The 14,113-nt window shown below is 42.4% G+C and overlaps 2 protein-coding genes across 3 annotated transcripts; one reads left to right on the forward strand and one right to left on the reverse strand.

The window, feature by feature from the left end:
• On the reverse strand, positions 1–13,152 carry e(y)3 (enhancer of yellow 3). Of its 2 annotated transcripts, none has more exons than XM_068301842.1 (12): positions 12,579–13,152; positions 7,909–10,429; positions 6,552–7,845; positions 6,185–6,492; positions 4,572–4,672; positions 4,336–4,500; positions 3,827–4,276; positions 3,483–3,758; positions 3,094–3,421; positions 2,806–3,034; positions 2,552–2,740; positions 1–2,477 (listed from the first exon to the last, which is right to left on the reverse strand). In XM_068301842.1, exons 2-12 carry the CDS (start codon positions 10,393–10,395, stop codon positions 1,600–1,602), a joined length of 6,705 nt encoding a protein of 2,234 aa, XP_068157943.1. In that variant the 5' UTR covers positions 10,396–10,429; positions 12,579–13,152; the 3' UTR covers positions 1–1,599. The 2 variants fall into 2 exon arrangements, with proteins under 2 accessions (XP_068157943.1, XP_068157935.1); XM_068301834.1 differs by lacking the exon at positions 12,579–13,152 and adding an exon at positions 10,653–10,738.
• LOC137585862 (protein ENDO16-like) lies at positions 10,562–11,900 on the forward strand. The gene is made up of 2 exons (XM_068301853.1): positions 10,562–10,764; positions 10,843–11,900. The coding sequence occupies exons 1-2, from the start codon at positions 10,675–10,677 to the stop codon at positions 11,617–11,619; spliced, it is 867 nt and encodes a 288-aa protein (XP_068157954.1). The 5' UTR covers positions 10,562–10,674; the 3' UTR covers positions 11,620–11,900.
• Positions 13,153–14,113: the final 961 nt, after the last annotated feature.

Here is a 14,113-nt window from a genome sequence, read left to right on the forward strand (position 1 = left end):
TAATTATTAATGCTGCTGTTTTATTTTCGACTTAAAAATAAATGTTCTTCTGTGTATGTATACATATAGTTAATAATATTAGATTTATTTAACTTAATCGAAAAGGACTTAATAATTAAATTCCATGGAAAAGTAGAGTAGAACCTTTTTCTTTCTTTCATTCTTTCTTGTTGTATCTGTTTTTTGTTTTTATTTATTCAGTGTTTTTTCCTTAGTTGTGTTATTTTTGAATTTCGTTCTTAGTTCCTTATTCTGTTATGTTTAGGTATTATTTCTTTATCTTCTGGTTAAGTAGACTTTACGCTTAAGGCTAAATGTTCTTCTATCGTTTCTATATATATATATTATTTTATATGCTTTATCCATCGCTTTAGTGCTGATGCTGCGGCGGTATCAGAATATCTCTTAACTAAAAAAATCTTATTTCCACACATACATAACATATCATTATATTGTAACTTTATATAGTAGTTTTTACTTGTAAATTGTGCTTAAACATAATGTGTGTGTGTGAGTGTGAGAGTGTGTTTAGGTGTCTGTATGAATGTATCTGTGGAGGTGTGGTGTGTGTGTGTGTATATGTGAGTTATCATAAATTACATTGTATAATACATTTCGCTTAAATGTAAGAAAAAATGTAGCACATAACACACTACTTTAGCTTTGTTTTGTTTTTTTGCTTCGTTTGCTTTTTATATGCTAAATATCTAATGCTCGATCGAACTTCATTACAGTTTATGATCTCCACATATGGATTCGAACATAACACGACAGTATTTCTATGCGAACGCAGCTAAAAGCATAATTGTCGGATGTACGAAAAATACACAAAAAAAATAAAAAAAAAAATTGTACAATCATAATATTATTAACAATAAAATATTACATTATATCTATATATATATAGATTTATATGAATATACGTATTTGTATGGGTGTGTTTTTTAATTTATAGTTCTTCTTTGAAAATAATCATAAAGTAGGTCTGTAATGTTTAAACACGAACACACAACAGCTTGACAAAAGACAATAAACAGACATACAAAAGGACTTCAAAGACTTACATAAACATAAACACACGCATACACATACACATACATAGACAGAACAATAATGAAACAGAAACTAAATATAATAGTAAAGCCAAGGGGACTATAAGATAAATATAGATACGCTGCTTAGATCCGTCGATGTGCTAACTAAAATGCATTAAATGAACTTCCTTTGTTTGCTTTTTACCCCTCCTCTGTAAGAGTTTGTATATATATATATATGTGTGTGTGTATAAAGTTGCTCAACTTATTGCATTAACTAAAATAAAAAAATTGAAATTGTTCTGCTTTCCTTGGGTTTGTTTGTCATGTTTCAGTATAACATAATCAAAAAATAATTGATAAAAAATATATAAAAAAAAAAAAAAAACCGTAAATGTTCATTCTTTAATACTATGCAAGTTTGTGTATGTGTGTGTGTGTTTGTGGGAGTGTTGGGAGAGGGGGGTAAGTGTTTCTGGCTAGTTGGGGGGTTGCTTCAAGCGGCGTCCGGCGCTTACTATAAATCCGTTAAAGTGCGCTTGGCACAGTAACGTATAACCCCCACTCAGGCAACTACCGGAGGCGGTGCTATGCCAATTGCTGTTGAGGATGACGATGACGATGGTGTTGTCGTTGTTGACGTTGTTGTTGCAGCTGCTGTTGATGATGATGATGAAGAAAATGTGGAGGCATTGCTGGCGTCAACTGTATTCGTTTGCGCCGTTGTTGTGGTTGTTGGTGCTGCTGCTAAAGGAGCAACCCCAGCAGGAACATCATCATCAGTTGCATCGGAATGCCTACTGAATGTGCTGCATTGCATTGTAGCTATCATTTGCCGTCGACCACCACTGACAATTGCTGGTAAGCTTGTGTTGTTGCTGCTGCTGCCGCTGATATTGCTGGTGCTATTGTTGTTGTTGCTGCTGCTGGTGTTGGTATTTGTGTTGCTGTTGTTGTTAGTGATGTTAATTGTCGTACAATTATTGTCAGAAGTAGCCAGTAATTTGGGACTGGGACTACTACTTGGACTGGTATAGGTTTGTGTATCTAAATCCATGCAGGTGACAGATGTTGTGGCAACAGCAGCAGCAGCAGCTGCGACAGGTGATGCCGCCGACGCTGGTGCTCCTGTTGTTGGTGTTGCTATCGTTGGTGTCGTTGCTGCTGTTACTGGAGATTGACGTTTTGGTGGCTTGGCTCGTGCACAGGGCACACATAGCATCGAGCAATGTTCTCGCAATTGTGTTATGTGATCTATGCGATACTCATTGATCCATTTAACCTTTTTGTGTTTCACCGTCTTGCCACCACCAGGAGAGTTTCCATTTCCATTGCCGTTGTTGTTGGTATTATTATTGTTATTATTGGCGATTCCAGGCAGGCCCTCGGGTCGAGTGGCACCACATCGCATACACATACAACACCGTTCGCAACTCCATCGGCCTAAAAAAAGACAAAAGAGGTAAAATAATGAATAAGTCAAATATCAACTGCCTCTCCCCTTTTTTTCAACTTACCGTCCGGCACGGTCTTAACCCCAAGGCAGTAAATGTGATAACCACGATCGCATTGCTCACAGAAAAGCATTTTGCCTGCCTTCTGTCTTCTGCGACATTTAATGCAACATTTGCATTCGGCGCACTGCCAATTATAGTTTCTCACCCGACCCAGCATACGTTGCGGCATCTCAATGCAGCTGGGATGTACTGTGGAAATAGAATGTACATATATTTTTAAGAACAGAACTTCACCCTTGTCAAATAAAACTCACCATTACGCCGACAGCTGTAGCAACGTATAAAAGCCTCCGGCATATTACGGGCATTTCGATGCTGATTGCGTAGACAAACTCCACAATTCGAGCCATGGCTAAGCCGGGAATTGTTGGGTGGACGCTGCTGTTGCTGCTGCTCGTTGTCGCTACTGTCCACACTAGACCCGCCGCCGCCATCGGTTGAGCTGCAGCAGCTTGAGTCGCTATTGCTATCATTATCGGTGTCCTGTAAGTGGATGAGATTTTAGTGTGTGTGCCTCTTTTGAAAAGACATTCGCAACTTACCGTATCACTACTAGAACTGCTGCTGCCACTTCCTTCGCTGCTACTACTGTGGATAGATGAGAAAGAGTTTGTGGAGGAGGCCGATGATGTGCTGGAATTACTGGCTGTACGCGTCCTAATAGGCTGCTGTCGCAACGCTCTGCGACTGTGTCGCTTGAGAGGTTTGCTATTGCTTATGCTACTACTAGATTCGGCCACTGTTGGTCGCTCCTCCTCAAAGTTATTGTTACTGCTGCTGGCTGGTGCATTAATGCTCTGCAATAGCTGAGCCTGCAGTAGCTGCTGCACCGTCTCCGGTTTATCCATTGCTGTGTCCAAGGGATAAGCTCTATACCAAGAAGAAACAATTGCTTTAATTGCCACCAAACGATAATGCTAATATTACTCACCTCAGCTCACAGGGTAACAGCTTGCGATAGGGTAAACAGAATTGATCTGGCACCACAGTTAATGGATACGCATAATCTGAACCTCGGAACGCCGCATCAAAGACACGTGGCACCAACATCTCTGGTGGTTCCGGCATATTCTCTGCTTGAGCAGCTGATCGGACTGCATTCACCACAGAGCGCTGAAGCCGGGTTGATGTTGGCGCTGTCCTAGGCAACGGTTGATTCATGGTGAATGTCTGCAGATCTAAGCAAGCAAGACGCTCCTCTTTGCGGCTGTTAAAAAAAAATAAAAAAGGAATAGGAATAGGAATATTGGATGTTGTTATGTCCAAAAGACTTACGTTCTGTTGAAGTAAACATTCCATTTACTGGCAGCCAACATGGCCCGATCTCTGGCTTGGAGTCCCCGTCCATTAGCCACAGTCAGTCCTAATGCCTTTTGCTTTTGTTCAATTTCACGCAAATGCTTTTGCCTTATGTATTCCTTGTAGCCTTCATATTTGTCATAGAAATCGGTGTACATGATATCCAAAATATCCGATGCCCATACTGCTGTGATACCCAAATCGCACATTTTCTCACTAACGAGTCCCTTTTCCTGTAGCCAATTGCGTTCCTCCATATCGACAGCACGTCGCGGCAGATCCGGATACTTTCGCTTAAAGCTCGTTATACCCAAATAGAGGGCCACCTGCTCCTGGATCATAAACGTATCACGATTCTTGGACGGGCAACAACCTTTGGGTGGCGGCCAATCGTATTCAGCTATGCTGGCAGCCACAAATTCGGTTCTGAAATGCAATCCACAAGATTATATGAAATTTCATGTGGTAGAACTTTTAACACTTACTCATCGGATACACAAATTTCCATTTTCTTTTTCTTTGGACGTTTTAGAGCTGATGATCCCAGGATGGTATCAACAGATTGACCCTGATTTGAATCCATCAAGCTAATATTACTCACTAGCGATGATTGTGACTCCTCATTGTTGAGAAAATCTTGCTGCGGTTGTCTGCGTATAAAAAAAATATATACATATATATATTAGGATTTTGGCTTTTACATTTAATTGAATTAAATTACTTTTGAGGTGTTAATGGCGGTTCCATTAGGCTAGCCATTGATTGATTACTGTTGTTCAAATCGGCACTCATGCGCGTATCCTCCTCAAAGACTTGCGGCGACTAGATAGAAAAGATAAGAAAAAAATTTATGAAAATAACGGTATACATATGTGTGTGTACAATTTGAAATTGTTACTTTAAGCAACATTTGTTTATCCCTTACTCCTAAGTATAAGAAGGCGTGAAAAGATGAATACTATCAGCCTAAAAAACAGCTGGTGCAATTGTCGTTATCATTGACGTCACACACAAATACATATGTATGTACATAGCTGAGTGACAGGCCCCTGCGCATTGCACTATCACCCTCCTTGGACAAAACTAGTTGACCAGATATGTATATGCTTAACATAAATATACTAATCATTTATTAATTACTTTCTACTATTACGTGAACCACCACCACCACCACCACCCCCACCCACATCCTCAAAACCCGATGCACAATTCCTCCCACCCGGCCTCCCTTTTGCTGGAGAAGATGTGCAATTTTACAAGTAAATATTTCATTGGGATTTTTCTGCAATATGCATACGGCGGCATTGCCAGCCCTCACAAAAAATAAAAGAGAACCAGCAGAGAGAGAGAGAGAGAGCTAAAGAGAGAAAGCGAAGAGGGCGCAGCGACGCCGACAGCAATTTTAGCAGCGGCCGCAGCAGCAGGTGTGGTGAAGTTGAAACAACAACTGCACAACTACACTGTTAATAAATGCAAGCTAACACACACTCACACGCACACCAACACATTCACACATATGAAATTTCAGCTGATTAAAATCACAGGTGAAGCCCAAAAACAACACGACAAAGCTGCAGCAGCAAATGTTGTTTCTCTGCTTGTAACGGCAGCGGCGGCTGCGGCTTGTTTGTTGCCACTGCAGTTACTTAGCCACAATGTTAAATGTGCAAACATATGTACATATGTATATACATACATACATACATGCATGTGTATACATACATATATTTATATACATATGTACATATGTATATGTATGTATTTATGAAATTGTATATGTACATACATGTGCATTTTTGTGCTTCAATGTATGCGCATTTGCATTAGGCAGTTGGCAATGAATGCAACTTAACCCCCAACCACCCTCTTTTGATTTTAATTACCACACGATTCCTATGTATAAGTGACTATCTGAGTGTGTGTTTGTGTGTAGGGAAACATTTACGTAACAAAACATAAACACAAGTTGCAAATTGTAGAAAATGCAAAAACAAAAAGAGACACACATACAAAAAGAAAGAATGGGATAGTAAACATCTAATTGGCAAAGAAGCAGGAATACCCCCTATTTCTATCTCTATCTTGTTCGTCATGACTCTCTCTCTCTCCCTCTCTCTTACTCATTCAATCTTTCGCTTATACAGACGCGCTTAATAATGTCCACACACCACGTGCTTGTTTACGCTAAGCCATTAACCGTTAGCGTAAGGTGGAGTAGGGACGATGCAAGAAATTCATGGTACAACAGGAACATTAATTTCCTATCTCTCTCTCTAAGCAATTTTTAATGGTATATGATCTAGTCTATAAACGAATCTCTATTAGACACCTTACCGGACTAAATAATCCTTTAAGCCTTTCCGGGTCGGGTGTATGCTTTAGACCGCCCACACACCGTGGCCTACTCATGGCGATTGCCTTGGCTACAGCGCTGGCTCCACGACTCATGCGAGGAGCACGCGGCTGTTGTCCCCCGGCAGCATTATTTAAACCGCGGGCCGCCGATGAGTTTCCACCACTATTACTATTGCGAGCGCCGCCGCCTCTAGAGCCGCGTCCACGTCCTCTACCTCGCGTGGGTGTGCCACCGCCGCTGGTGAGGGTAGCACCCATTGAGAGTGGATTCGTGGACGGTGATTCATCTGGAAGAGCGAGGGGGATTAGCATACTATGACAACAATATAAATTATTTTTATCTCACCTCCAGAATTATCGAGGGTACTATTGTAATTATCCTCGTCATGGGAATCGGGTTGACTACCAGCGCCACTGCCTCCGCTAATGCTGGCTGAGGAGCGCGGTGAGCGCAACTGTTGGGTGGCCATGATTGAGGAGAAATCGTTGGGCTGGAATATAACATCTGGCAAAGGGTCCGATGATGATAATATGGTTGTAGGTGGCAACATTGAGCTACTGCTGCCACTGCCGCCGCCGACTACTACCATCTGATTGGGGCCACCAACGCCACTGCCAGCCACTCCCGACGAGGTAGACGAACTGGACGAGCAGGTGGTTAAATCAATTTGGGCAGACAAGGCATAAGACGGCATGTTGTTGTTATTATTATTATTTGTTTCCGTTTCACCACCACCACTACCACCAAACTGTGACAGGGACACAGCCGCTTGCTGAGGAGGAGGCTGTTGCTGCTGATTGGCCTTAAGGTGGTTACCCTGTCGCTTTCTTCCACCACCAGTTGTTGATTTAGCCGTAGACGGAACTTGAGGCTGTGGTGTCTGGGTGCGACGAGTTGTTCTCAATGGACGTTGATCAACTAAAGTTAAATGATCATGTTCAGCAGGGCCAACAGCTGGTCCACCGATGCCACCACAGAGGCCGCTGCCAGTGCCACAATGTGTTTCATCTGGTTGGTCGACTCCACTGACCATATCAATAGCCAGACGCTTGCGTAACAATTGAACTCGGCGCGATTTGACCGCACTGCTAGCTGCTGCATCCTCTCCTCCGCCACCTGCGATTGGAGTGGTTGTTGCGGGACTGTTGCTCCTTATTGCTTGGGGATTCCTTTTCGGTCGACCGCGCCGCTTGCCTGTCCCTGTTACCGGCGTAGCCGATAATGAGATGGAGGTGGCATTGTTAATGGGTGAAGCGGCTATTGATGGCGCTGCAGCTTCCGTCGCTGTGGATGGCGTCGGCTCTTCGCCACTGCAGCCTTCCATGGTGCCATTGGTATTGGCATGTGACAATTGCAGTTGACAATCCGTTATATTTGAATGTTGTTGTTGTTGCTGTTGTTGTTTCTGCTGCTGCATCGCTGAGGAAGGGAAGAGCGTATCCTCCAGCTCGGAATTGAGTATCTTCTCATGCTTTTGCTTGCGGGATCTATGAGTGGGCGTTGTCTGTGGTTGTGGAACTTGTGTTCCTGCTGCTGTTGTTTGAGAAGGTGGCGTCTGCTGGTTATTCTCACTGCGGCAATTTTGCGTATACTGATCATTCTCATCATTGTCCAATCGACGCTGTTTAATCGGAGGCATCTGCATGAATAAGATTTGAAATTAATTGATGGATTCGGTTACTTGTTTTGCTTTATTACTTACACCACTGGGAGATTCATTGGCCTGGCTGTTGCTGCTGCTGCTAATGCGCTTCAAATGATGTTCATTATTGTTATCTACCACCTCGTCCTTCAATGGATTGTCTAGCTTAACATGATTGTTTAATTGCTCCTCATCATCCTCTTCTTCCTCCAGTTCCTCATCCTCTATGTGATTGAGATGATTCGGACTACCTTCGGGTGTATCCAATATCTCAATGGCCTCAATAATGGGCATGGGCAGGGCATTTGGAGCAGGCACCAAAGGTGGCATTGGAGGAGGTGGCTCAATTTTATTGTTGTTGCTGCTGCTGTTTCCTCCATTGGCCAAGAGTCGTTCAGTTAATTGTGGATATTTGCTAGCAGCGGAGGAGAAACTTTTCGGTGGAGCTGTTAACTGGCTAAGCAAAATGTTGGATTCGCCTCCAGGTTCCTTCGCTCTGGCCTCCAAGGGGTGCAGATGATGGGGATGACGCAGCGGATGATGTAGCTGTTGATCCTGGTGATGATGCGGCGATGAACTTGGTGACGGTGAAGGCGATGACGTCAAGTCCACCACTAGATGATCTTCTTTAGACACTTTACCATTACTGGCAACGGCCGGTGTTCCTCCTCCTGTTCCTGCCGCTGCTGCTGCCACCAGGGGTGGCAAATTGTGAAACATTTGTGGATCATGATCTTTGGACAGGGATTCATCAATGTCCATGTCATCAGAATTACGACGCAATTCATCTGCATCAGAAAAGCCACAAAACTCTTGACTGTTACTATTCGATTCCTGACCATTTGTTATGGGCGTCCGTGTCGTGTTGGTTGTGGCGATGGTAGTAGCCAATTTGGAGGGTGGAGTGGCCGGCAATTTATCCTCAAGAACAGCACGAACCTTGTGCTTCGGTGAGCATAAATTCTTAATGGTTAATTTGGGTAAGGGCTGCTGTTGTTCTTCCAATTCAATTGACTTGGTCTTAATAGTCAATTTGGGTATGCTCTGGGCATTATTGAGATCATGTGTCATGATCACAGTGTGAAGATGCTGCTGCTGTTCCTGTTGACCTGGTCCTACTCCTCCTCCCCCTGCTGTTGTTGTTGTTTTAATCGTCAACTTTGGTATCTGCTGCTGTTGATCCTCAATGCTATTGGTTGTGGTGATGCAACTACTCCCGGTTATTGTTGTCTTGATCATTAACTTGGGCACTGTTGGCATTTCCGATAACGATGAAGAACACGAGGATGATGATGATGATGACGAGGACGAGGACGAGGATGATGAAGAAGCGCCGCATGCTGAAGCTGGCGAAAGACTCGACACCTTAACAACTGGCTGCTGCGCCGATAACGATGATGCTGAAGATTGCGCCGCCGCCGTCGCAGCAGGGGCCGCAACAGGTGGACTTAGACTGTTGCAGTTATTAGCCGCCGACGCTGTTGTTGTTGTAGAAGAGGAGGAGGAGGAAGAGGACGTGGCGTTCGCGGTGGAGGCGGATGAATTTTCGGGCATTTTAATTGTTAACTTGGGTACAACACTTCCCACACGCTCCTCATTGGCAGCCCGTATCGTTAGCTTTGGCACAATGTGCGGTGTGCTGAGTGGATTGAGAGGAGGTGGTCGCTTTGTTGTCGTTATGGAGGAGGCTTCATCCTCTGCACAAGAAGAGGAACAGGATGAGGCATCCGCATCGGATATAGCCACACTCACGCCCACTCCACTGCTAGGTAATTGAATGCGCAATGGTTCCACACGCCGCTCATCCTGGCACTGGCCATGATCTTGGCCAGCAGCATTCGATGATGATTGAGATTCATTTGTTGGCTGCTGCTGCTGTTTGGATAGCTTCAATATGATCTTATTGTGTATGGGTGAGGGATGGGGATTAGCCGTTGCACCTCCGCTCTCGCCGCCGCTCCTCTCCTCGCCGCCACCGTTCACAACATCGACGGCTGTGGCAGCCATTTCTGCAGCTTCAACTCCCGATAGCGATGATGAAGTCGATGATGATGATGACGACGATAATATTGATAATGCTGATGATGACGATGAGGATGGTCCCCCAGTTGCTTCTGATTGCTCTGCTCCAAGTCGATTTTGGGCATTGTCGTCACTCAATGGCAACGACAACAGCTCCAACTGTGATGGAGGTGGCAACGGCGGTGGCGGTGATGCTGTTGTGCTGGTTATTTGGCCAGGCTGTTGATGTTGCAGGTGGTGGTGGTGATGGTGCTCCTCCTCCTCTTCCTCCTCTTCCTGATCGAGCTCGGCCAGCTCTTGCGGGTGTTCTTCCTGCTGGTGCTGATGTTGCTGCTGCTGTTGCTGTGCCGGCGATGAAGTGGAGCTCACAAGTTGTTCTTCCTCACTGGGTGGAGCAATAATGGTGGTGCTGCTAGTGGCCGCCAATTTAAGACGACTCGATGTTGTTCCTGTTGCTGCTGCTCCCGATTCTGTTCCAGATGACGATGTCGCTGCTACCAACTGCTGTTGACGTAAATCATTCATTGCTGCTCTATCCAATCTTCCAATTGCCGCATGCCTGTTGGAAAAAGAAAGCGAGAGAGGTGAGTGAATGTGAGATGATGTCAGTTGGAGTTGGCTTTGATTTTTTTGTAATTTTAAATATCAGCATATCTTCTCCTATCCAGACAAATATTAGAATCAACAACCAAAAAGTAATCTGTCGTAATTTTCTGTTTTTGTTTTAACTATAACGATTTTTTTTTCGTTTTTGTTTTCGCCTATTCAAAATTTATACTCACATTGCAAAAAGAAGGAAAAACGATGCTGATTATATCAACAATATTTGCACCATTATGGTATCCATTGCGATATCAGTTGGGATTGCTACGATCACTATCATCCGGAATGCAAGTAATTGAAGAGAATGAGGAGAGGGGGGGAAACAGAATTGTGAGGACGGAATAAGATTCATCGTTTTCTTTTTTGTAGGTTCCGGGCACAAATCTAGTTCTAGTTCCATACACTGGCAGTAGCCGTTTTAATGGGCTTGAAAAATGGATTTTGGCTGTGGCTGGAGCTTGGTTGGTCTTACGTTTGGCCAGTTGTGATTTTAGACAAGCAATTGGGGAGATGCTAAAGGCTATTTATGATAAACAAATCTCTTATAAGGAAGTTAAGAACAAGCACCACGAGGGGGAGGAGCAGGAGAATCCGCGGAAGGTGACTACAACAATAAATAACCATGAGCAGCAGCAGCAGGACCAACAGGAGGAGGTGATGTCACCATCGAGTGATGGTGGTATGGAAAGCACAAATATGGAAACCTATAGTAGCACTGATAATGATGATACTGAGGAGCAGATTTTTTATTGGCGGAGTCTGCCTGGTGGAGAAAAGCCCATGTTTTGTTTTACGGCAAAGGAATTGGACTTGTTGCTACAATTGCCTTTAAGTGTGGACTACAATGATAGTCCAAACTCCGATGTCGACGAGGAAGGGGAGGAGGACGAGGAAGGGGATGAGGACGAGGAAATGGGTGACGAAGAAGATTCGCAAGATACAGAGAGCACAGAATCCGATGCAGAGAATGAGGATGATTATGAATATATAGAAGTATCTAGCCCAGTCGCATCATCCCAAGAACAGGATTCAGAAACAGAGTATTATGAAGGGGATGAAGATCAGGGTTATGAGTACTCGTCGCAAGAAAGTTTAGAGAATACTGAAGACTCTGAAGATGATGCTGGTGGCCATCTCTCAACTTAAGCAGAGAGAAGCCACCGATTGGCCATCCTACAAAGCAGACAAGGGGTGCAATGATATCTTTACCTCCCTCCTCCGCCACAACATACACATACACACAAACAAAAAAAAACTTTATATTTGTATACACAAATGAAACGAGGAGAAGCTAAAACCCCAATGAAGGGAGAAACGACCTCACACACAAACACACACACACACACACACACATAAGCACGCGTATTCCAATAAATTCTATGTAAAATTGTTTTCTTTTTACTCGCAAAATAAAATTTAAAAACCAATTCAATATTCCATTTCAGTTGCCGGCAACAAAAACTCTACTACAAACAAAATAAAAGAAAAATATATATATAAAAAACGAGAAGAGAAAAAATGCCGCGCAAACTCTAGAAGAAACAACAACATTTAATAAATAAGCGTTGGAAACATGCGCGCACAGCTGTCAACGAGAGGGAGGTAAGGAGAGAGCGAGAAGATGAGTGAAGAGATGGGGTAGGCGGTTAGGGGAATTTTTTTATATTTTTTTTCTTTTTATTTTATTTGTATGTGTGTTGGCAACACTAAGCCCATACGAAACTAAACTCAACACACTATAAAAAATTCACCACATTCGATGTTGCTGTTGCTGCCGTCGCCGCCGCCAATGCACGGAGAAAATACATATACACACACTCACACAATATACGTGCACAGTGCACACACACGCGCACTCACAATTACACATGCATATAAGCATACATATGTGCATGCATACAGAGATTTGAAAACGCAACTTACAAATGATGTGGGCTGGGGGAGGGGAAAAACAACTAATGTTTTAGAAGAATTTATTCTAATACACTCACACACACACACACACACTTTATAGCAGCAGCGCCAAAGATAAAAGACGCCGAAAACCTAGCCCAACAACAACAACAATAAATAACAGCAGCGCAGCATAGCGCTGAAAAACTCACCATGCGGCAAAATCGTCGTCGTTGTCGTCGTCTCGGGTCAGTGTAGTCAGACAAAAGAAGATGGAGTTGTAGTGGTAGTAGTTGCTGCTGTAGTTGTAATTGAGCGCCTTAAATTATTATGTGGCGGCATTTGAAAACTTGTAAAATTGCTTCAATTTTTAGCTGACAAATATTGAAACACAACATATTTTATTTCATTTCGTCGTCGTTTTTCTTTTGTTGAACTGACGACTGTAGCGCGCTACACGCTCAAACTCATGCACACAAGCATAGGCACACACACACACACACATATATATACAACCGCACGCACACACACAAACAAGCACACAAACACAGTACGCTCGTTTGTCCCACTTTCCGTGTATTGGTTTCGTTTCGTACACTTTTCCACGCACTTTTCAATTTGGTTTTATTTCAAAATAAATATTATTGTTGGCAAAATAAAAATATGATTTATTAACTATTTACCGCTTGCTATTGCACGTATACATACGCAAGCATTGGTCTCGGCGCGCAACGAACGGGTTTTTTTACGAATTCATTTTATCAAAAAAAAAAAAATGCTCTGCATTAGAGCTGGGAATTTATCGATAATGGCCCCATTCGATATGTTCGATGTTCCGACAGCGAAAAAAATCGATACTATCGATAATATAGTTATTTTTAAGACTTATTAATTTTTAACAATTAATATTAGTATATAAAAATAACACTTGCCATTTTTTTGCAAATGAAGACCATTAAAAATGCGATACCTCGATACCCCAAGACCTTCGATAGGCTCTTAACTCACATCAGGGATATATTTGTTCAGGGTTGTTCAGGGAAATTTGTGTTTTACAGGGTTGCTTAGGGAAATTTCTAGTATCTGGTATCTTTCTGGTATTTTTACAGTAAATGCCAGTGTTGAACATTGCTGAACTTTATCGATTAATTACGTCTCGGAATTAGTAAAATTAATCGAAATTCAAATGAACTTTTTGATCTATTTGTCGACTATCATTCTTTTAATCTTTGCAAAAAAAAAATTTCGAATATTTCACAAGTTCATTAATAATAATAGTAAAAAAAAGGACAATTGCCATTGGGAATAATCTGCCAAGTAGAACCCATTTATTGAAAACTTCATTTTGTCGCATTTGGCTCTGGCAATTACAACATTTATTTAGCTATAATTTTTCTTTTTTGTATTTTTTTTTTAATAACATTTTTGTGTCGTGTATGTGTGTGTTTTACAGAATGTATGTATGTTTTTGTCTATGTAAGTCTTACAATTAGCTCAAAAAGAGTCACGGCATTTACACTGAGTTGTTGTAAGTATTTTCTTTAATTTTCTTTTTCATTATTGTTGTAGCTTTTGCTATCAAAAAAAAAAAAAATAAAAAACAAAAATCAAACAAAAAATGGAAATTCCTCAACTACAAGAACAGGGAGCACAGTTCGAACAATGTCTGAAATTCGGCAAGACCGAAGTTTTTTTTTTTTTTTTTTTTTGGTTTTTTTGCTCAAAGATTTGATTTTTGGTTTCGGTT

This window comes from Drosophila tropicalis, unplaced genomic scaffold (assembly GCF_018151085.1).
Source record: "Drosophila tropicalis isolate 14030-0801.00 unplaced genomic scaffold, ASM1815108v1 contig_158, whole genome shotgun sequence".
Classification (NCBI taxonomy): Eukaryota; Metazoa; Arthropoda; class Insecta; order Diptera; family Drosophilidae; genus Drosophila; species Drosophila tropicalis.

Coding starts and splice junctions, on each gene's coding strand:
- LOC137585862 (XM_068301853.1), top strand. CDS start 10,675: ATGCTGATTATATCAACAATATTTGCACCATTATGGTATCCATTGCGA. Junction 10,765..10,842: donor CACTATCATCCGGAATGCAA/GTAATTGAAGAG, acceptor TCTTTTTTGTAG/GTTCCGGGCACAAATCTAGT.